General features: G+C 34.5%; 1 protein-coding gene across 1 annotated transcript in view; it reads right to left on the minus strand.

The window, feature by feature from the left end:
- Positions 1–312: 312 nt before the first annotated feature.
- The window catches only part of LOC129531985 (centrosomal protein of 170 kDa-like), a 49785-nt gene continuing 25871 nt past the window's right edge, over positions 313–24226 (minus strand). Inside the window, 6 exon segments of the mRNA XM_063708027.1 lie at positions 313–2849; positions 4366–4417; positions 5485–5578; positions 12259–12347; positions 16275–16445; positions 18622–18799. Of these exon segments, the coding sequence (XP_063564097.1) occupies positions 2560–2849; positions 4366–4417; positions 5485–5578; positions 12259–12347; positions 16275–16445; positions 18622–18799 (874 nt within the window). The 3' untranslated portion in view covers positions 313–2559.

The raw sequence follows: 24226 nt of genomic DNA on the forward strand, positions 1-24226 counted from the left end.
AGCTCATGGTGGTCAAGAAACTTGTAAATGGTGGTAAATACTATAATGGGACACATAGATACGCACGTAAGAAAAGGGCCAGAACCCACAAAGTCTCAAAGGGTTAAGCTGTGAAACTTATAATTTTGAATAATAATAATGAGACATTCAAGATTCTTGAGCTTGATAGGATAAAAAAAGTATAAATTGGCAATTATTGAATTTAAGATGACAAAAGTATTTTAAATTTCTATTTATTCCCCAAATACATCACTGTCATAAAGCTTTCTGATGATCTAAACCTGGTTAAAAATAAAGACCTTGTACATGCACATTACTTTAGGACATGAAGCTAAGTGAATTATATTGATCAGAATCTGCTAAGAAAATTTTTTTCTTTAAATAGTCAAACTAATAAGAGATTTCACAGTAACCACATATTAATAGAACTGGAGGATTCTTTCTTTTGCTAAGCCTTGGGAAATGGTTTATAATCATTTGATAAGTTGATGAAGTATTAGCAAGCAAGATGGTAAAAGAAATAAAATATACAATCATTGTATAAAGTTACAGAAACACTTTATTTAAAAATGGAGTTGTAAATGCATAACAAAATAACATAAGTAATAAATGTAACAAAAATAAATAAGGAGGATAGTGTATTCATACAAAATAAAAATAACATAGTAAAAGGCCAAATGTTTATAATTGAACCAAACTGTGTAAACACTTAAACAAGAATGTAAGCAGAGTAGATTCTAGTATTTTCCTAAGCTCCTTACCTTCTACTTCCATGTGGATATATTCAGTACCCAAATATTAAATAAAAGAGGGAGCAATGCTGATTATTTTGTCCAACTTTTTCTTCAAATGGATTGACCCTGTTTTAACGTTTCGTTTATTCCTTCAAAGCATTTGCATCTTTCCATTTATGTTCTTTAAAACCTTTTTTCAGTCTTCCTTTATTAGACAGAATGGGGAATTTAGCTTTACAAGGAGAATAGTTCATTTACCTTTTTTTTTTAATTTAAAGAAAAATAGGAGATCCATTATAGTTTTGTTTTTACATCTCTATAAAGTTTTTTGCATCTTTATTAATTGATCCAACAATACAGGATTTAAAAAATCCTGTAAAGTCTTGAAGTGTATAGAGTTACTTTGTTTCTTAAAACAAATATAGCACAGGATTATTGTGGAAATATTAAAGACCATTTCATAAAAGTTGCAGTTTAACCTTTATAGACTGATGGGGTCAAGGGGGAAAATCCAGGTCTACTAATAATATTTAACTGAATTAAGATACACCCCAATTATAGTGTTCTGGAAACACAAAGGTAATTACTTTTCTTTTTAAAATTATCCAAATGTGAACTTATTGGAAAGAGAAAAAACAAGTTTAAAGAAGAAATTTTTCATAGGCTTCTTGTTTAGTAGCACAGGCCAAAGGCCTTTGTCATCGTCTTGCAGGGTCCTTATAAATGTGTAAGACAGACAGGATTTACTATTGAGTCCTACAGGGAAACACACAGAAGCAATTCATTGCTTGGGAGTGAAACTATCAACTAATCTTATGACTACTGGTTCTCCAAGTCCCCTAATGAAGAAAATTTTAACCTCATGATCATTTCAAGGGAATTTTTTTTTCAACTGTCACATATAAACTTGGTAACACAGGACCAATATACATGTTCTGAGTTTTAAAAATACACTCCACCTAAACTATCTGTCTAGTTTAATCTTTCTAGTTATCATTTAACCTAAAATGAGAGATCAAATCTTATTTCCATTAAAAAAATGAAAAAAAAGTGCCAAATTGATCTTTTTGAAAGTGGAGTAAAACACTGTGGGGTTAAAACAAATAAAGTATTATCAATCTCCTATGTACAAAAAAGACGGTTAGTCCTTATTGATATATAGATATGTCCACCTACCACTCCCAGCAAATCTTAGTGCAAACATAATAGTTCATTTCCGTAAACCCCAAGACAATTTACGTATCAACAAAGTTATATAAATCACATCTATGTTGGAAAATTTTAGGACACAGAGTGACTGTTGTGAAACGTCTGCTTTACTGTGGAGAGTACTTATGTCATTGTGTCCAATGGTAATGAGTACTAACATAAATCCTATTATTAAGAAGCAAATAGAATGGTTTAACAAATCTGTACAAATGAAGAAGTCCATTTCAGGGAGCAGCTTGGCACAGGAGACATAGGGGTTCAGAAATGTTGGCTATTTAGTTTGCTTGTAGGTCACAGCATGGCTTAAAAAAAAGAAAAAAGATCTATGAAGGGAAAGGGTGTAATCATTAAATTCAATTTGAAAATCATAAAACCACAAAAGGCGACACTGCCACAATCTGCTTTTTCCTATTTGTGCATCAAGTGGTTATCTAAATCGTTTGAAAGGATTGATATACTACATTATACGTCAAAAATAAATAAATAAAATTAAGAAGACACGGATTCCAAGATTGTAGCTGACCAAGCTGTCTTGTTTTGCATACGTCAGCACTATGCTGCTTCCAATATTCCTAGTCATTCCACAGGTAATGATTTTTCAACAATCAAGAGAAAGTCATTCATGTACTGTAACATCTTCCTCTTCCTCATCAGGGTTGACTCTATTGAAATGTATACTGAAATCAGCCTCAGATTCAGCATTCTCAAATTCAGCTGTGGCTGAAACAGCAGCAGGATGAAGAGCCCTAGCTTCTGGTTGGCCAAGTGTTGGTGTCTGACCCGGGCTGTGGTGGTTATTCACAGGGCTGGACTTCTGTTTTGGTGGAGATGGCAACATAGCACTGGGAAATCCCATGTTGTTCAGAGCCTCCAAAGTTCCATCAGGATCAATCATAGCATTGATTGCTAAAGGGCGGGAAAAGGAAATAATTCTAGATGCAGTTACATTCACATATAAACACTGTTCATGATTTGGATAATATTTAAACTATCAGTGCGTATGTGATCTTAAATGTGGCTAATCTTCCAATATTATATTTAAAACTCCATTCTTAGTTATTCTGTAGCTGTACTGTAAATTACCCAGCCCTGAATACTTTCTCTGGGTCCTTTGATGTGGCACTTACGGGCATTTCAGAGACTTGTAAGTCTGGTATTTGAAGACGTGGAATTCAAGAAAAATCTTGTTGAAATTTGTCTTCATTATTGTGAGAGGATAGAGAAAATACTGAATATGATTTTTAATAAACATCTAAACCCTATTTATCACTCAGATAACTGAGGTATTAGCTGCTAAGTCAGGGTTCAGAGTAACCTCAAGGCTGGAGAGGCCAGAAGAACATCAGCATACTTTGAATGCTACCATAGAATACGGTCATTTAGCCTGGCCAGAGTGCTAGGGTATCAGCTGTATATACCACTGAGATACAGGGGTTCCCTCAGAGCCTACAGACTAATATCACAGGGCAGCTTGCAAAGCCAAACAGACTTGCTGCCTGTATGGAAGGGGTCAGTTAAAGGTCAGCTTTCAGTCCAAAAGATCTTTGGGTTGACATGGAAAGTTCTCAGGCAGTGATTTTCAATTTGGCATTGGGCAGAGTAGGGAGTTGGGAAAAGGAAGTAACATAGATGTAAGAATCATGTAGAAGGGACTTTTAAAAGTATACCCCCAGTCTACCAGCTAACAAGCACTGTGTTAGCAAGCCACTTTTACTCATGGGGTGTACCATAACCCTTAGGTGTGTTGGGGCTAAATAAAGATGAAAAATCATTTTGATAGGATCCACATAAGTACCTATGATTATTCGATAGATAAAGACTCAGTAGAATTAGCAGTTGACTATGGAACCTGCCTGTTGTACCACCGGGGACTTCTGGGTCAAGACATACGTAGGCATTAATGCGCAGCCCAGCTCTGGCAAGTTTAGAGGGCAGCCTCTTTCACTTTCTTCTCTCCTTTCTCTTCTGGTCTCTATGGCCAATATGTACTCATTTCTTGTCAACCAAACAACTATTATTTCTATTAGAATGTAAGTTTGTTTCAGGTTACACCACCAACATAATTTAAGAACTGTCAATCACACAAATAATGCTAATTAACACAACTTTATTATATATTTTTCACATATTATTTATATGTAATACATAAAAACTTTCAATTAGTTTATGACATCTAGCCTATTGTCAAACCTATGAACTAAAATATGCCCAACATATATCTTTATTATATTTTAAATTTTTATACTGGGTTTAAAAAATCCCTTTTTATGAATAATGTGAATGTTTGAACTCTGTATTTTATGTATGTCGTTACATTTAATCAAATAACATCCTAACAATAAGAATATTTTAAGAAATACCACTCAGAAGGCACTTATTCTAAATTATTAGCTCTTTATACTTAATTCAGTAGTAAATTTACCTTGTAGCTGCTTTTCTACTCTTTTCAGTTCCTGTAAGATAGAAGAAATCTCCTGCAGGGAAAGCAATAACAAAAATTAGCCTACTTTTAGCTAAATGTTATCACTTTACAAGCAATGAATTTCACTCTCACTTTATTTGGAACACTTAATATTATCTACATGGTACTTACTACATTAATAGCAACATGATATGAAATAATTATGATATCTAGCAAACAAGATTCAAATTAAAATATTTAAACTAAAATGAAATAGAATAACTTTTTCAATGAGATGATTGTAGCAGATGAAAAGTTTAAAGTCATTTACTACTATTTAAGCAAAGACTTTTTTTTTTTTTTTTTAGACTGAGTCTTACTCTGTTGCCCAGACTGGAGTGCAATGGCGCAATCTTGGCTCACTGTAACCTCCTCCTCCCAGGTTCAAGTAATTCTCTTGCCTCAGCCCCCAAAGGAGTTGGGATGATAGGCGCCTGCCATAATGCCTGGTTAATTTTTGTATTTTTAGTAAAGACAGAGTTTCGCCATATTGGCCAGGCTGGTCTTCAACTCCTGACCTCAAGTGATCCACCCTCTTTGGCCTCACAAAGTGCTGGGATTATAGGCGTGAGCCACAGTACCCGGCCGCAAAGATTTTTAAAATTCTTATTAATCAACCTTGCAATGACTATGTAAAAATGCCTTCAAATTATCTTTGTAAAAACATATAAACTGCAACCTCAATATTATAATTATATTCTGAGCAATGAAAATCTGTACAAATTCTTTTAAAAAGAAGATAAGCATTATATTAAGTAAATGGAAACGACTTATGTCAACTTAATATTTTCATGTTAGATTTGGTTCTCTTTAAAAATTTCATGTTTCTAATGTTTAATTATTACAAGAACAATCTATACTAGTAAGAAACACAAAAGGCTCCTCCTTCATACCCTCTGCAACTTTGAAACAATCAACATTTTAAACCTGTGAGTCAGTAGAAGAAATAAAATTTCCCAAAATTTTGCATTTATATCTTCTTTTGAAAAAGCAAATCAACGAACAGCTCAAAATTAAGGGTCTTTTCCTTAAAATAAAACTCCATTAAAATGTTTTAATCTTCAAGAAAAATTACTATACCATGCTCGAGGTTTTCACAATAGGGACTTCACTTTCGGCTCTTAATTTGCTTTCTATGTCATCCCAATTCCGATCTTTGTCTTTAAATAATATTCTATAAATCAAAAAACATAAGCATATAACTTTTTATATTTTAAAAACCTATTACTTTTTTGTTAATAATACCAAAGCAATGTATCTTTTCAAAGGTACACAAAGAAAAAAAACCAACCATTGCATAAACTGAGAATTAAAATACTAAGCCAACAGTACCAATTAATTCATGTGTAAGAGCTCCAATTGAATGCTTATTAATACATGCATAAATTCTTTACTGTTTATCTTATTCTTTATTGAAAACAAAATATAAAACAAATATAAATGATGTTATGACCTCAAAACTTTAATATTTATAATTTACAATAGAGTAATGCCCTCTTATCCACGGTTTCTCTTTCCATGGTTTTAGTTAGTGGCAGTCAAGCATGGTCCGAAACTATTACAGTATTTTGGGAGAGGGAGAGAGAGAGAGAGAGAGAGAGAGAGAGAGAGAAAGACCACATTCACATAACTTTTTTTTACAGTATATTGTTACAAATGTTCTATTTTATTATTAGTTACTATTGTTAATCTCTTACTGTGCCTAATTTATAAATTAAACTTTATCATAGGCATGTATGTGTAGGAAAATACACAGTATATTAGGTTTTAGAACTATCTGTGGTGTCAGGCATCCAGTGGGTATCTGGGAACAACATGTATCACCTGGGTATAAGGAGAAAAGACTGTGTAACTGTCACTTATAAAGAAAATGCAATTTTATTCAGACAGAATATATGCAGTATAGGAATAAGTGAGATGAAAATAGGTTGAATTAGGTATAAACAATTGTGTCTGTTAAGACCTCTTTATATAGGAATAAGCACCTTATCGATCAAGAAAAGTGTGTATATTATTTTAAAGACCAAAAATTGGGAGTACTTACTGTGCTTTTCTTTAACAATTGTTAATTCGTGTTAGTATACTTGCACATAATAACCTATTGGGAATTAGGATGCTATCCTTTTGATAAAAACAATTGCCAATAAAGATAATTATCCTATCATTACCCTAACATCAAATAACTTATAAAATAAAGGACCACAAAATTTTGACGTGTCTTTCAAATGTGGGACACTTTTCTAACACTTTAGAGTCTATCAGACATGATTCAGCAGTCTTAGAAAGATGTAAATACTAGCTACTTTTTTGGTTTCTTTTAAAATTTTTTCAGTAAGTCTGGAAATCTAGTTTAAACTACACTATATAACCTCATGTAAACGTATTACTACTGCAAGCTGATCAGCATTTAAGTAGTAAACTAAGTTAATATTTGTGCTGGTATTTCTTCAAAGATCAACATGCCAGACTTACCTTATTTAAAAACATGAAACTCATTAACATCACATCAAGTCTGGAACATTTGCTTAAGGTGGCAACGGGTCTAGAATCTGGTATAAGAATATTCTTATGGCCTACTTATTAAATTTTCTAAACTCAAAAAAATGAACACCCTTGCCAGCCATCTTTTCTAAATTATTATGTTCTTGTAAAAGAGTCCTTGCAGCATTAGGACTGATGGAAAATAAGGAAATAATGACTATTTCATGGACCAACTTAGAACTGTAATGGACTTATACAATAGAGAAAGACTCTGTTTAGCCACACAGTGCTAAAAAGTCAGTGAATTTTTCCAGAGGATGGCTACTGAGTATAGTGTTTGTGGATCTAAAACTGTTAGACCATAGACATTTCACCTTTGGTGAAAATGGGTTTTTCACGGGTTGCCCCTGAAAAAAAAATGCCCCCCTGAAGAAATAAATGGTTTATTTTAAAATACAGTTTGTTGGCCAGGGACAATGGCTCATGCCTGTAATCCTAGCACTTTAGGAAGCCAAGGTGGGTGGATCACTTGATGCCAGGAGATCGAGACCAGCCTGGGTAACATGGCGAGACCTCGTCTCTATAAAAAATACAAAAAAATTAGCCAGGTGTGGTGCAGATGCCTGTAGTCCTAGCTACTAAGAAGGCTGAGGTGGGAGGATTGCTTGTGCCCAGGGAGGTCGAGGCTGCACTGAGTGAGGCTGCACTCCAGCCCATCTCAAAAACAAAAAACAAAAAAACAAAGAAACAAAAAACAAAAAACAATTTGTAATATATAATAGAACAGATCTAAGAAGTCAAACTTGTCATTTTGGCATTATGAAATAAACTTTACTATAATATTTACTATAATATTTAATATTTAAATACTAGAGAATCAGAAAATCAGACCAAGAAATTAGTTTAGACCAGGCTATAATGATCAGAACTTGTTTTTGTTTGAAGGTCCTTATCAATTTTAAGCTGAAAAAATCATAGCTTTCAAAGTGATATTCAGATTATATTATAGATTCAAAATAAGCTAAACTTCAGCATGAAAATACATAAAATTCCAAAGGTTATTTCATTCAATAATTTAAGAGTTAAGTTAAAATACTTTTGATAAAACCATTGGTTTTAGGGAAACAAACAGAAGTCTCAGGCTCCTATTCTATGAGCCATAACCGATTCCCTAGTACTAGCCCTTAAAACATGCGAACGCAGAGTTGCGAATTGAGAGTCTACCAATGCAAGGCCGTGCTACACAACCTAAGGGGGTCATTTTCACATGGAATGCAATGAGAATGCTGTACAACAGGAGTTCCTGTATAAATATTTAAAAATTGATTCCACAGACAGTGTTCATACAATGTAAATACGCATGCCTCCAGGATGAACCCCAGTAGACATTTGAGGTTATAACTCCTGACACAAAGCTTAAAGACCAGTTGATTCTCAAACTACCCTGGCACTTTCCATGCAGAAGGCCCAGGTTTCTACCCCTTAGGTTTGGTTATCACAACTCAGACCTACCTTTGAATAGTATCTTCTTCCCAAAGCCTTCCCTAAACCTCCTAGGTGAAAGTGATCCTTCCTTTGCCTTTATATCTCTAACTGAGCACTAATCTATTATACGCTATCTTGTATGATAGTTGATTGTATATGTGCCTCACCTTGCCAACTACACTGGAAACTCTTTAATAATAGAAATGGTTTTATCCTCATTACCTTCCATAAAGCCTGCCATAGTGCTTTATGCATAGTAAAACTCAACACTCTAACTGAAGGCAATTCAAATACATTAAACATTCTGTATTTATGTATAACTTTATTGAGGCATTTTTATGCATCCTTTTTTAAACTTTATAAATTCTGTCACTTTCTGAGACAATACAGTTTATCAATCCATCAGCAATGTCTTCTTTGTTCTCAATTTTAGTTCAATGTCAAAGCTACAAAAAATATTTTTCTTTGGGGGAGACTACAGAATGTAGGAAAGCTGCTCCATGGTAAGGAAGAGAATGGTACATGGCAGGTAATCTGTGAACATCTGCTGAATAAATGAATGAGTGGTTAAGAATCGAGTTATCAGGGACGGACCTGTATTTCAGTAGGTAGGATGAAAAAACATTGTGTACTTGTTTACAGGTAAGGAGACTCCAGGGTTTTCCAGGTGCAAGCCACATGACCATACAAGACTCTCATGATATTTTTACAGATAGCACTGGTGTATCAAGAGGACCCATATTGGATATATTAGCTTCCTATGGTTTTTAATGATAAAATCCAAACTCCTTAACAAATTCTGCCAAAACAGATTCATCCTCATCTCTCTAGTGTCATCTCTCTCCATACTCTGGCCCTTTCACTTCACATAGCTTTTGAGTAACTCCTCTCCTCATCATTCAGGACTTAAATTGCATGGCAATTTCTCTAAGAGCCCTTCTCTGAATTTCCCAAGTGCCCTTGCTATGGGCTTCCGTAGTAATCATCCTATATTTCCCTTAACACACTGAAGTATAATTACCTGTTTACCTGCCTTCTACACTCAAATGTGAGGACATCAAAAACAGTGCTAGACAAATAACATACAGTCAAAAAATTCAATGAATGAATGAGTCTGGAGACTTTATTCCCATATAAGATGATCTTAACCAATGTTTATTTCACTTATTTATTTCTTTGGTTAATAATCCTTCCATAATGCCCCAGCTTTAGAAAATAATTTTAGTGGAACTAAAATAAAAATGATAACAATTATATATTACATTTAACTACAATGAATGCTTGAGCCAAATCATGATATTAATAAGCAGCTGTGTGATTGAGGCCTATAGATTTGTTTATTCATGTGTAAAAACTAGTAAGTTAAGCTTAAATTTTTTTTCCCTACAAATTTCAGTTAGGCTTTACCCCAGGGAATGGTGGACTTCATTTGTCTCTGGCCATAGGATATATTAGCAAATCATAGGTGAATGGGTTGCACGGTGAAGGGGATTCTCTTACTTGTGAAAGAAGTAAACCTGGGAATGATGGAGTCACTAGGAGAAAACATGTACTATATCTCACGTAAGACAATAATAGGGTGCTAATTACTTAATCACTGGGTGTGAGTAAAAGAAAAACAATGGACTCATTTATAAGCCCTATCAGGATTTATAAAATGTGGTATTTATAAAGAGCATGCAACTAATTTAATTTCTCTAAAATCAATTATAAGCCTTAAAATTTTTTAGTTAATAAGGTTCCAATTTATACCTGAAATTAATATTGTTATTATACTTTTTATCTCATCAGTGTAACCAGTGATTTGAATAAGAAAAAGTTGATGCAGGTTATTGGGTTTCAAGTGGAAATAGAAAATGTGAGTAGTAAAATACAGGTAATATGCAAGTGAAATAATGAAATTAAGTCAAATCATGTGTAGATAGCAGAAATAGCTAACTTAATACAAGCTGATTGGTTTACATGATATAGAATGTAAATTTCATGAGAACAGGGGTCTTTGTTTTGTCAATGTCTAATTATAAAGTACCTAGAATGTACCTAATACTTATTTGTTAACAAGTAAATATTAAAATATTATTCTGTAGAAAATTAAGTCTATTTAAAATTCATAAGAATATATGGGAATTGATAAAGGTAAATTCTCTTTAAAAAACAATGGATAGGTACGTAATGGTAGTCATTAAAAACACCTTCAACATTATTTATATGTACAAGGTACTCTTTACGAAAAGCCAAATGTTTTAAACATTTTATTGCTGTTTTTTGAGATAGGGTCTTGCTCTGTCACCCAGGCTGTGGTGCAGTGCCATGATCATGGCTCACTGTAACTCTGAACTCATGAGCTCCAGTGATCCTCCCATTTCAGCCTCTCAAATAGCTGGGACTATAGGCACGTGCCACCATGCCCAGCCAATTTTTTTTTTTTTTTAATCTCGCTTTGTGGCTCAGGCTGGTCTTCAAGTCCTAGGCTCAAATGATCTGCCTGCCTTGGCCTCCCAAGGTGCTAGGATTACCAGGCATGAGCCACTGCACCCAGACTCAGCTATTTTTTCACTAAGGCAGCATGCTTCATATGCCAATCAAATATGGAGGGGTCTGTCAATACATTTCACTCATACTCTTTGGGGAAAGTAAAGATCTAATTAAAGAAAAGATCAAGGTACAAAAGTAGATAAAATATGATCATGTTTGTATAAACCTTTGAGAAATGAACCCAGAGTGGGGAAACACACCCACTATTAGATATAATATATATTTTTCTGGAATATTTATATTTTTTAACCATGTTCATGTATTACTTTTGCTAAAAAGCTACACATTTTAAAATAAATAGAAAAATGGGACAAGACGGTGCAGAATACATTACTTTTAACATAAGGAATTTTAAATTAATATTCTTTTAGGAGGCAATAAAGTGAAGAGAAAGTCTGGTACACCTTTAAGAAATTATTATTTATTTATTTATTTGAGACAGAGTCTCGCTCTGTTGCCCAGGCTGGAGTGCAGTGGTGCGATCTCGGCTCACTGGAAGCTCTGCCTCCCAGGTTCACGCCATTCTCCTGCCTCAGCCTCCCGAGTAACTGGGACTACAGGCGCCCACCACCACGCCTGGCTAATTTTTTTGAATTTTAATAGAGACAGGGTTTCACCGTGTTAGCCAGGATGGTCTTGATCTCCTGACCTCATGATCCACCCGCCTCGGCCTCCCAAAGTGCTGGGATTACAGGCGTGAGCCACCATGCCCGGCCACCTTTAAGAAATTTTTAAGATACAGGCTCAAGATAAAAAGAAAGCTCTTTCTGTTTCTTAACATGCCAAGTAAAATTTACCTATATAGGCCAACTTTCTACATTTCCTTCTGAATTTCTCAATTTTTCTAGAGGATGATGCGAACTTCGTTTACAGTAACTTAAAACAGATTGCTTTAAGTTAAATAGACTGTTTTTAAGAATACTTTAATTTTTAAATGGTGCTTTTGAAATTGTTTTTGAAAAAATTTAATGGCTTCTTGGTACTCATCAAATGCTGATAAAATATATTATTTCAATATATAAGCAATATAGAATTATATTTGTGTGGAATATTACAATTCACAAACCATGTTCAAATACTGTTTCATTACATTTTAAATTTTAATTATAGGAATCAGAAATAAGCAATAGCAGCATGGATTTCTGAAGTACTGTTGAATAAAATCTGTAAGTCTATTTATGTTTTGAATTAGTAATAAATTTAAAGTTATAAAGTAGTACTGGATAGATATTTACTTTGGGACAGATTTTTCCAAAGGTAAACATATTCATTCTGATGATACATTTTTAACCTTGAGAAAAAGCAAAAAGCAAAGTGAGGCGATATTAAAGTTAAAGCTATATGTACATGTACCTGATCTTTCCAGCTGTCTTATCTATAGATTGTCTTATCTTCTTAGAGAACTGAAAGACGGATGACAGCAGCAGATTATCTCCCATGACCTGAAACAGCCAAAGAAAAAAGTAGATATTAAAATATTACCCCTGTATTGTATAACTACTGAGATCACTAGTCACAAGTCACTATAGTTAGGGGCAGTTAGTATTTATGCTTATTTTAATTATAAACCAGTGAAGAATATAATTAATATGTAACTAAAGAGAAAGTGAAAGAAACACTATTAACAAAGGAGTTCTTATTATTAAATAACTTGTCAAAGTTTCCGTATTATTTTGGTCATATCAGTTTCCAAACACAATCCATTTTATCCTCAGTTTATCTTCAATTACTATTGTGATCCTGTCTCTCTTACTTCCAACTGAATTATAAAAGAGAAGATACAAATAACTTAGAGTACTAAATTTATTATTTATTCTTTCACCAAGTAATGTGAATACAGAAATCAAGAAGAGTACAATCCTTGTTCTCCAGCAAAGAGTCTAGTGGGAAACATACATTTTGAAAAATTTACGCAAAATAGTAACTTTTTATACTGGGTGTTGGTATTACTCCAGTTGAGATGCATGGGCAAAACCAGGGGTCACCAATCTCTGTAAAGAGCCAGAGGGTGAAGGTTTTAGTCTTTGAGGGACATAGGGTCTAAGTAATGTGAATACAGAAATCAAGAAGAGTACAATCCTTGTTCTCCAGGAAAGAGTCTAGTGGGAAGCATACATTTTGAAAAATTTACACAAAATAGTAAGTTTTTGTACTGAGTGTTGGTATTACCCCAGTTGAGATGCATGGGCAAAACCAGGGGGCACCAACCTCTGTAAAGAGCCAGAGGGTGAAGGTTTTAGTCTTTGAGGGACATAGGGTCTCTGCCACAATTCCTCAACTCTGCCTTTGCAGAGTGAAAGCAGCCATAAATAATGAGCAAATTATGCATGTGGACATAGCCGTGTTGTAACAAAACTTTTACAAAACAAGTGACAGGTTGGATTTGGCCTATGGGCTGAAGTTTGCCAAGCCCTAGGCCAAATCATGAAAGGCAAAGCTAATGAAGCATGGTAGAAAAAGGACAAAACTTGAGTCTAGCCGTGGGTTTCAAAATGAACTCCTTATATTGTCAGTACTATCTCCAGAGCCTGAAAGAAAACAGAAAATAAGGCCCTAGAAGGCAAAAAGGTTTAAAGACCACTGGGAGAGGTGACGGTAATATACAGGGAATACGATTACATATTTTATCATTAAGCCTAAGGCCTACAAAACAAGAGACGTTCACATAAATTTTGGGATTCAGTGCTGTAAGAATTCTAATGAGGCCGGGCGCAGTGGCTCACACCTGTAATCCCAGCACTTTGGGAGGCTGGGGTGGGTGGATCACGAGGTCAGGAGATCGAGACCATCCTGGCCAACATGGTGAAACCCCATCTCTACTAAAAATACAAAAATTAGCGGGGCGTGCTGGTGCGTGCCTGTAGTCCCAGCTATTCGGGAGGCTAAGGCAGGGGAATTGCTTGAACCTGGGAGGCAGAGGTTGCAGTGGGCGGAGATAGCACCACTGTCCTCCAGCCTGGTGACAAAACGAGACTCCCTCTCAAAATTAAAAAAAAAAAGAAAAAAGAATTCTAATGAAAGAGAGTTCATTGATGAGTGGCATAAATAAGGAAGTGATCATGGAAAAACGTGAACTAACTTCAGAATGACAAGGATTTGAATTTAATGGATAACAAAAGTTTATTTAGGTTGTGAAAAATAACATTGTCAAGGAAAGGATAAATAAGCAAAATGGTTTTTGTGGGCCTTAAGAAAACAATCAAATAAGGATGGAAGACATATACAAATTAGGAAGGCATGAGAAAGGGCAGGAGAGTCTAAGGAAACATTGCAACACAGAATAGGATATTTCTCTTTTCTTTGCTCATGAAGTTTAGTTTGTTGTCACAAAGTATTAAATAAATTCCTGATATCAACCTTGAGATAACTATCAATCTAGATGTTTCCATTCTCTTTAAAAACATGCACTTCTTCCACATAGTTTTATTATGTTTGGAGAAATTTGTCTTCCTAGACATCGGGACAGAACGATTATGAGTAAGTTTAGAGAATAGGCTCTTTTCCTGATACCAAGAACAAATCAACTATTAGGCCAGGACAGATCAAGTATGCTGTAAAACGTTTTAGTATACTTCAGTTGTAACTTTCGGGCTAGTTGCATACTTTTCTACCAGGTAGATCTTTTTCTACTCAGTACCATGAGAAACATACATATTCTTACATAATAATCTCAAGATCTTATTCCTAAATCCAGGGATCCACAAATATTAATCTATGATCAATCTCTTCTGGTCAACTGTTTCTTTCTATATTATTCCTCTACCCAGCCCTTAAGCCTATACCACCTCTGTGTGTTGTTCACCTCTTTCCTCAGTAGTATTTGAAATAACCATTCTTTTATGAAGAAACTCCTTTATATCTTTGAGTTTTTTATTACTCTATTATTGTTCAATTTGGGAATACACCAGTTTATACATTCACTTTTCAGCTGATGTAAACAGTTTCCAAGTTTTTGATACTGTCAACAATGTTACTATAAATGTAACTTCTACTGTCAATGGGAAAGGGTTTTTCTTGTACATATACTAGCAAGAAAATTGCCAGATCATGTGATGTCTTTATTTTCAACTTTAGGAGATAGTGTCAAACTGTTTTCCAGAGCCGCGGCACCAACTTAACCTCCACCAACCACACATAAGAAAGCCTATGTATCTACCTTTCCTCCAATACTTAACATTTTAAGACTTTAACGTGTCAACAATTGAACGATTATAATCTCACCGTAGTCTTGACATGCATTTCTCTGAATGCTTGTTAAGTTAAACTTCTCTTCATGTTTTGTAGGCCTTAAGTATTTTCTTTTTCTTTTTTTTTTTTTTTTTGGAGACAGAGTCTCACTCTGTCACCCAGGCTGGAGTGCAGTGGTGTGGGTTCAGCTCACTGCAACCTCTGCCTCCCGGGTTCAAGTGATTCTCCTGCCTCAGCCTCCTGAGTAGCTGGGATTACAGGCACATGCCACCACGCCTGGCTAATTTTCTTATTTGTAGTAGAGACGGAGTTTCACCATGTTGGCCAGGCTGGTCTGAAACTCCTGACCTCAGGTGATCTGCCCGCCTCGGTATTTTCTCTTTGGTGAAATGTTGTTCATGTCTTTGCAGATTTTTCTGTTGTGTTTTTTAATTGATTGGAGGGAGTTCTTTATATATACTGTATACTAATCCTTCATAGGCTGTATGTTTTGCAAAAGTTTGTAACTTGTATTTCTACCTTCTTTATTTTTTAATAAAGAAAAAGTCCTTAATTTTAATATACTCAAATGTCTCAATTTTCTAAGGCCAAAAGTTTGTGTTTAAGAAATCACTCCCTAGTACAATATTGAAAGATATTTGTCTGTATTTTTTAAGTAAAAGTTTTACAGCTTTTCATGCATTATTTAAGAACTAAATTCATTTAGAGAATGAATTTAAGAACTAAATTCATATTTATGAACTTAAATGAGAAAAAGCAATTACAATATTATTTTCACTAACCTCTAAGTGACATAATTATTTGTATATGATGTGATGTCATGGTGAAATTTCATTGCATTTATTAAGGAGAATCACTTTCTTCCCAGCCCTACTTACCGAATGGTTCCTCCTTTTCTCACTTACGGAACATGCTTCATGTTCTAAATTCATTTGGAGAAGGAATTTAGGAACTAAATTCATATTCATGAACTTAAATGAGAAAAAACAATTACAGTATTATTTTCGCTAACCTCTAAGTGACATAATTATTTGTATATGATGTGATGTCATGGTGAAATTTCATTGCATTCATTAAAGAGCATCACTTTTTCCCCAGCCCTACTCACTGAACGGTTCCTCCTTTTCTTACTTACAGAACATGCTGCTTCTGCCGCATGTTAAAATTTACAGTTTACTTACTTCATCCCTGCTCCAGGTTCTCCGCCTTGTAATTGTTAAGTGATCGGGAGGCTCTGCTGCTTGAGGTCTTGGATCACCAGATCGACCGTTGTTTCCTTCTGGTGTTTTGGAATGAACTAATGGGGGAATCTTTCGGAAGTTGAGGCTTTCATCAAAAACATGATCAACCAACTAATGGGACGAAAGCAAATCTTTATGAGAACACAGTAATTTGAAAAAGTACCAATATTGGCATTACAATTTTTATAATTAGACAGAAGTTATTCCATTCTCAAGTAGTAACAGAGGCATAATATCTTCAATAAACCAATTACTCTTTCTTTTTATAAGCACTTCAAATGTATTTCCTTTATAAAATTGAGATTCATCTACATAGGTTTTATTTTCAAAATCCAAAATATATAACTATGTTAAATTCAATTCTTCCATGGATAAGATTTTCTCCAAATGGAAAACAGATGGTAAACAGAAAAAAAGCTGAGCCATGTAGATGGACAATGAGTTCATTTTACTCACATTGCCTTACCAGTGTAAAATAATGTTTCTTTTTCTTTTAGTTTCCTATCTTGTTTTTTCCTCCCCAAATCCAGGTGTCAAATTTCTTCACAAGATACATAAATTGCAAATTCCAATTAAGTTTACAAAAGGAAAATATTTTTTAATCCACAAAATACATATTTTGATCTTAGTCAAATAAACTTTTAACAATGCTATAGAAGTTACACATTCTAATAGAAATGATATACTGCCATCTACAGTGCAAATCACAGACATACAATACTAAGTAACTCGGGTTTACTGAAGAGGGAATCAACCTAGTACAATATTCTGAAATAAAACAAAAAGAAAATGAAGTTTATTCAATGAAATGTTTAAGTAATTTTACTGGGTCTGAGTGAATGTATAATCATGTTAGGTAAAATTTAGTTAGAAAGCTGAGAAAATAATATCTTCATCATTTTAAATGTACTAGAAGAATTGTGTATGTCTTGCCACCAGGACGATCCTTAAGGTTTTCATCAATAAGGATGATTTCATTTACAGTTACATTTGATCAGTGTGGTAACAAAACTCTACACAGATTGATGAAGTATCATTTATTAAGTTAAACAACACACTGAAGGAAAACAAACAAAAAAGTGACCATTAAAGAATCAGATTAAAGAATGTGACAAAAAGCAAATGAAGAAAATATTATTAGCACAGTTTACCACAATTAAATTTGTCAAACAGGCTAGCCATTTTTGCCTACTATTTAGGATTATCTTGTAAAATTGAAGAAGTAGAATAATCAATACCAGGGGCTGGCAAACTTTTATTTATAAAGAGACAGATAATAAAACCTCAGGCTTTGCAGCCATACAATCTCTGTCTCAACTACTCAGTTCTGCCCCTGTAGCAAAGAAACAGCCATAGATGATAGTTAAACAAATAAGTGTGGCTGTGTTCTAATAAAACTTTATTTATGAATACCAAAATTTGAATTTCATGTAATTTTCATGTTGCGAATTAGTATTCTTTAGATGTTTTTTCCTGCCATTCAAAAATGTAAAAACCATTCCTAGTTCTTTGGTCTGTATTAAAACTGGCAGCAAGGCCAATTTGCCAACCTCCAAACACAGAAGTTCATTCTTTTGAATGCCAATCCTTTGCTTATATTTCTGCCCCAAATCAAAGCAGACAACATGGCCAAAGAGTACCATTAATTTTGTATTATATGTTAAAGGCGCTGTCTGGAGCAATGTTATGCAAATGGTGCTTCCTGGAGTTATACTGTAAGAGGCCCTGATATTGGATGGGTAATAGTCTATACATGGTAACTTGCATTCCAGATTTTATAAAAATGTTCTGAATATGTATTTGTATGTGTGTATATTACATATATATTTCAATTTTTTGAAATATCTTTATGTGTATGTGTTTGTATTTATCAACAGAATTATTAAAGCAGTGAAACTGTAGGATTTTTCTCTTTGTTATCAGAGTATCTTCTAGTTAACTAGCGATAAAAATACTTTTAATTGGAGCATTTTCATAGTCAAACTTTATAGAAACTTTATACCATCATTTATCAAATTTTGGGTTGCTTTTCAAAATACCATTTATATTCATGTTTCAAGTGAAGCTATGGACCAGAATTAGCAGGCAAAATGCTGTTTCTAAAGAATTTTCCAGCTTCGTGTTAACAGTAGACCAAATGTTAGCCTTCACTAGTTTTGTTACAAAAACATAAACTGTTAAAGCAAAGTTGGAAAATGCAGAGCTTCATGCAAACAGGGAGGGTGGACATAACTAAAATAAACTAAGCAAAAAGCTAAAAGCAAAAGAAATAAAGAAAAGAAAGAACCTTATGCATTTCTCCATGAAGATCTCCTACCTCTTCTCTAGTGTCTATGGCAGAGCCAGGGGTAGTGGCAGCAGTGCTTACTGTGGTACTAGGGGCAGTGCCTGATGAAGTCACTGAATCTATCTCTCCTGCTACATCGTTGATCTCCCGAGCAATGAGAGCAAGATCTTGGCTGATCCTGGTAATGATTTTAGAAAAGAAGTTTAATCCCTTTTAAATAAACCTCTAGAAACAATCATTTATGAGATAATCAGTCATGTAAGTTGTATATCTAATTAAATATTTGTACCCCAAATTAACTATTAACTATTTTGATAATCAGTCCTAAACCTTAATTCCAAAATTAAGATTAATGAAACTAAACTCCAAATAACCTACAAGATATCACCTTGACAAATGTACTTTAAATGCCCTTGAGTAGAGCTATGCCCTTAACACACACTGTGTTAATGACTAGCATTAATACATCACAGGGGTTCTTAAACTTGGGGAATAATGGATAGAATTCAAGGAGTTCATGAACTTAAATGAGAAAAAACAATTACAATGTATTCACTAACCTCTAAGTGACGCTTAGCATTTCTTTCAATTATAAATACAGGCAACAAACCACAGTGGTATTAGCAATACTGGTGATTTTTGTCATCAACAGAGATCACATTACAGTTGCTACGGGTATATTTAAACATCATTTATGGTCATCACTGCTTCAAAACTACTGAAGTCATTAAACACACAATAATAACATTTTATTTAATGTTAATAAAGAACCATAAATTACTCTTACTTTCAAATATTTTGATAACTGAATTTCAATATAATTGGATTTCTTTGTAATTCTTTTATGTTTACACCTGAGAAGGGCCCTACAAGCTTCACAAAATGGCCAAAGGGGTCTACAGTACCAAGAAATTAAGAACCCTGCACTCTTTCGTAGAGCACTTTACACTATGCACAGCACTTTCTAGTACGTTATGTCACTTGAGGCCCACAAAGTTCTTTTGAGGTAGGATTTATCTGACTTTATCACAATCTCAGAGAACCTGAATGGCTTACTCATGATCACACCTTTAGATGTAGCTAAGGCAGGACGGGATCCAAGCTTTAGTACTCATTTCCATAAAGCCATTTGCATTTTTACCTACATGGACTGAAGAACTAAATAACTGTTACCTGTGATCATCAAAGGTGAAAATAGAGATTTTTCTTTTAGAGTTTTTTTTTAAGAGGGAGAAACTTACAAAACCTACCACTGATACTCTTGTTTTTTGAGAAACATTTCATTTCAATAAGACATTAACGTTTTCCAAGCTGCATCCACTGCCCATAAACTCAATGTGGCTATTTCCACAGGGAAGGTTTTGGAATGACAGAATATTATTAAAAGTATATATGAAAGTTTCTGCAACTTCAAAATCCAAAGGAAATACAAAGTAACTTAAAAAGAAAATAAAAAAAAGAGCCTAGGAGGTCTGGTTATATTGCCCAGGCTGGTCTCGAACTCCTGAGTTCAAGCAGTCCTCCGACCTCAGCCTCCCAAATAGCTAAGATTACAGACACATGCCTGGCTTAAAGTAACATTTTTTAACTTATGCAAAATGTGAGTTTGAAAGACTTTCAAGCACATTAGTAATTACATAAAAATTTAGATTTAAAAAGGGAACTAAGTTGAAGTTTATGGACCAACAAAACCAATTTATGGTCAATATATAAACTTTGTAAGAAACGTCAGTTAATTCCTCATTTATTTATCAACACAAAGAGGCAGGAAAAACACCAACAAATATTTACTGATTGCTTATGATGTGCCAGGCACTGGGCTAAGTCCTAAAGACTACAGCAATGAAGAAGCAGACAGGGTCCTTGTCCCCATGAAGCTTAGAATACACAGAAGGCACCATTATAATATGATGAGTACATTATAAAGCAACTTCATAGTCCTCAACTCATTTAATTCCCACAACCACTCTGTAAGAGAAGTATTAATCATCTTGTTCTACAGATGAGGAAAATGAGGCACAGGAGAAGACATGCGACCATTTTTTTGGCCAAGGTCACACATAGTTAAGTGCCATAACTAGATCTTTTCACTATGTCATGCTACATCTCACATGATTGCTCCATATATAATTTTTTAAAACATATTAACTGTTGATGTGATTCTTCTGAAAATGTGTTTAAGGTGTTCCCTTAGATAATATAGCAAATCCTTGCAGTTCCCCAAAATAAATGAACTAGAATAAGAAACAGAATAACCAAGCTTAATGAGATAAAATACAGATAAGCATCATTGTATCTAAAACTCTATTTTTCATTAAGGATTTTTTATGCAGACAATCTGTACAATGAAGTTTCTAATATTTGTGGAAAACAGTATAAATTAATTAGAAAAAACATGGACAACAGCAATCTCCACATGTGATATAGTAAAATATGTATTAAAATGAGCAATTCTTAACATATATACAACATATATTGTTGATTTGAAAACCTAATAGATATTTTCACATTTAATTCCATTTTATTACAAAATATGGATAAGAAAATAGCGCTGAAGGAACAAAACAGAAGCTAAGGGTTCAGTTCTCTAACATTAGTCCTAGTCTTTATGTTTTCCCGAGTGTCAGAACCACTGACTCAATTTCAACAATTCTGTAGAAATAAGTATGCATTATTTAAGAAAAAATGGTGAGATAACATGAGAAATGTACTTTAAGTCATAAAGTTTATAATTTTCCTATGTAAATTATCTCAGTCATAACACTTTTTTTTCACTGAAGGGTTGTATACTGGAAAAAAATAATTGTACATTTGGGTATATTGGAAGATTAAAGGATATATTAAAAATTAGAGTTCTAGTGATGTGTATACCCAATTAAATATAAAATCTTTGCAAGATTATATATTATTACAACTATAGTAGAAACAAACTATCAGACTTCATTGATTTAAACTGCCAAAAAAATATTGTTTTAAATTAGCTATTTAAAAATTTGCCTTATTATTATTTTTTGAGGTGGACTCTCACTCTGTTGCCAGGTTGGAGTGCAGTGGTGCAATCTCAGCTCACTGCAACCTCTGCCTCCTGGATTCAAGTGATTCTCCTGCCTCAGACTACCGAGTAGCCAGGATTACAGGCGTGCACCAGCACGCCCGGCTAATTTTGGTATTTTTAGTAGCAATGAGGTTTCACCATGTTGGCCAGGATGGTCTCGATCTCTTGACCTTGTGATCCGCCCACCTTGGTCTCCCAAAGAGCTGGGATTACAGGCGTGAGCCACTATGCCCAGCCAAAAATTTGCCCTATTTTTTAATAGCACATTCGTTTTCAAACGTTTTTACATGTAAAACTTTCCAGAGGATACACACATGAACCTCTGGAATTAAGTTTCCTTTGATATTACTGGAAAAAAGCAATGGTGGTGGGCTATTAATGAAGTATACTAGCTTTAGAATCCTAAAACCAAAGCTTATGACCGCAAGTCAAACATTTAACATTGGCTAAGAGATCATAACTGTAATGACTCAGCTTTCAAGAAATAATTTAGTCTAGTTTGTAAATGACCAGAAGTGTTAAAATGTAAAATGAGTTTAAGGAGAGACGTTTAAGGGTCATTCCAGAAAAGCTCATGGTTTCCACACTATCTAGAAGAGTTTAGTAAGCAAAAAAAGTTTTGTAAGAGGAAAGAGGGGATATCAAATGAAAGGTACTCAGGAAAACTGGAAAAAGAAAATATAAGGAAAAAAAGTCTAATGTCAATTATTCTAAGTGAAGTAATTCAGGAATGGAAAATCAAACACCACACGTTCTCACTTGTAAGTGGGAGCTAAGCTGTGAGGATGCAAAGGTGTAAGAATGATATGAATTAGCTTTTAATCCTTGTATAAATTATGAACTCGTTTGGAACACAGGCTCTGTGTTTTAGGTTTATTTGCCTCCCCAGTGGTGACAAATATGGTCAGCGATTCATAAAAAAGTATGATTTATAATAGGATGCACCAGGGAGACTTTTAATCTGAACAGAGGTCACGGTAATGAGATTCGGGAAGAAGAACGCAGAAGAGATTAGCGACCCCTCTCCTTCCCAATTCCTTCTAATGGTATAAAAGCCAGTCAGCCAAATAATGAAGAGCCATATTATTTTTAAAGAGTCAAGGATCCTGTATCAGGCCCCAAAATTGCAAAGGCAGGTATAAAGTAAAAATCCATAAGCATGTGGCTAAAAATTTTTTTTATCTCCATAGGTAAAAACAAATTTCGTTTCATTAAGTATTTGGTTTAGCTTGTATTTTTCCTTCTAAGTGATTACTCACTCATGCTCTCCCCTGCATCTCAAATAGAACAAGTATAGTGGTTTAAGGTTTACAAGGCATGGGAAGAAAAAAAAAAAAACCCCGAGATATTAGCAAATTAACTTCACTTCATTTAAAATTCTCATTGCTTATACAATGCAGGAAAAAGTACACTTGTAAGAGACCCTATACTAGCACACAGAGGCAGTAAGAAGTCAAGTTAAAAAGTACATGAATGCAGGCACCAACTGGACTTATATAACAGGACATATAAGGTTTTTACTCTGTGCATGAGCAAAAAGTTCTGGATGTTCCCTAACCAGTAAAGACCAATTGTGAATCCCCCCTAACCAGTAAAGACCAATTGTGAATCCCCCCTAACCAGTAAAGACCAATTGTGAATCCCCCCTAACCAGTAAAGACCAATTGTGAATCCCCCCTAACCAGTAAAGACCAATTGTGAATCCCCCCTAACCAGTAAAGACCAATTGTGAATCCCCCCTAACCAGTAAAGACCAATTGTGAATCCCCCCTAACCAGTAAAGACCAATTGTGAATCCCCCCTAACCAGTAAAGACCAATTGTGAATCCCCCCTAACCAGTAAAGGCCAATTGTGAATCCCCCCTAACCAGTAAAGGCCAATTGTGAATCCCCCCAACCAGTAAAGACCAATTGTGAATCCCCCTAACCAGTAAAGACCAATTGCGAATTCCCCCTAACCAGTAAAGACCAATTGTGAATCCCCCCTAACCAGTAAAGACCAATTGCGAATCCCCCCTAACCAGTAAAGACCAATTGTGAATCCCCCCTAACCAGTAAAGACCAATTGTGAATCCCCCCTAACCAGTAAAGACCAATTGTGAATCCCCCCTAACCAGTAAAGACCAATTGTGAATCCCCTATCTAGGGGCACTCCAGATGGAATGCTCAGTATCATTGGCTACGAAGCATGAATGCTTAGCAAGGTCAAATACATACTTGGAAATGCTATCTCCAAATAAAAGACAGTATTCTTATTACTACACTGCCTACAAATAAAAATACAGTATTTTTATTAGTATATCAAAAAGTACCCAGATGTGGCTTTAATGTGATAAGGCTATAATTTTAAAAAATGTACATGCCTTGTAAGTACTTGTAACTACATTTTCCCCTGAAGCCTTTTCCTGGTTTTGGCCCATTATTCAAGACTATTTTTTTCAGGTGTTAAAAGCAATGAACATAACCACATTTATGCTATTCTGCCACTTAACTGGATATCCTCTTTCTTTTTTATTAGACAGCACATAATTTTAATACAGCCTTTGGCTT

The sequence above is a fragment of the Gorilla gorilla genome, chromosome 1, assembly GCF_029281585.2.
Source record: "Gorilla gorilla gorilla isolate KB3781 chromosome 1, NHGRI_mGorGor1-v2.1_pri, whole genome shotgun sequence".
Lineage (NCBI taxonomy): Eukaryota > Metazoa > Chordata > Mammalia > Primates > Hominidae > Gorilla > Gorilla gorilla.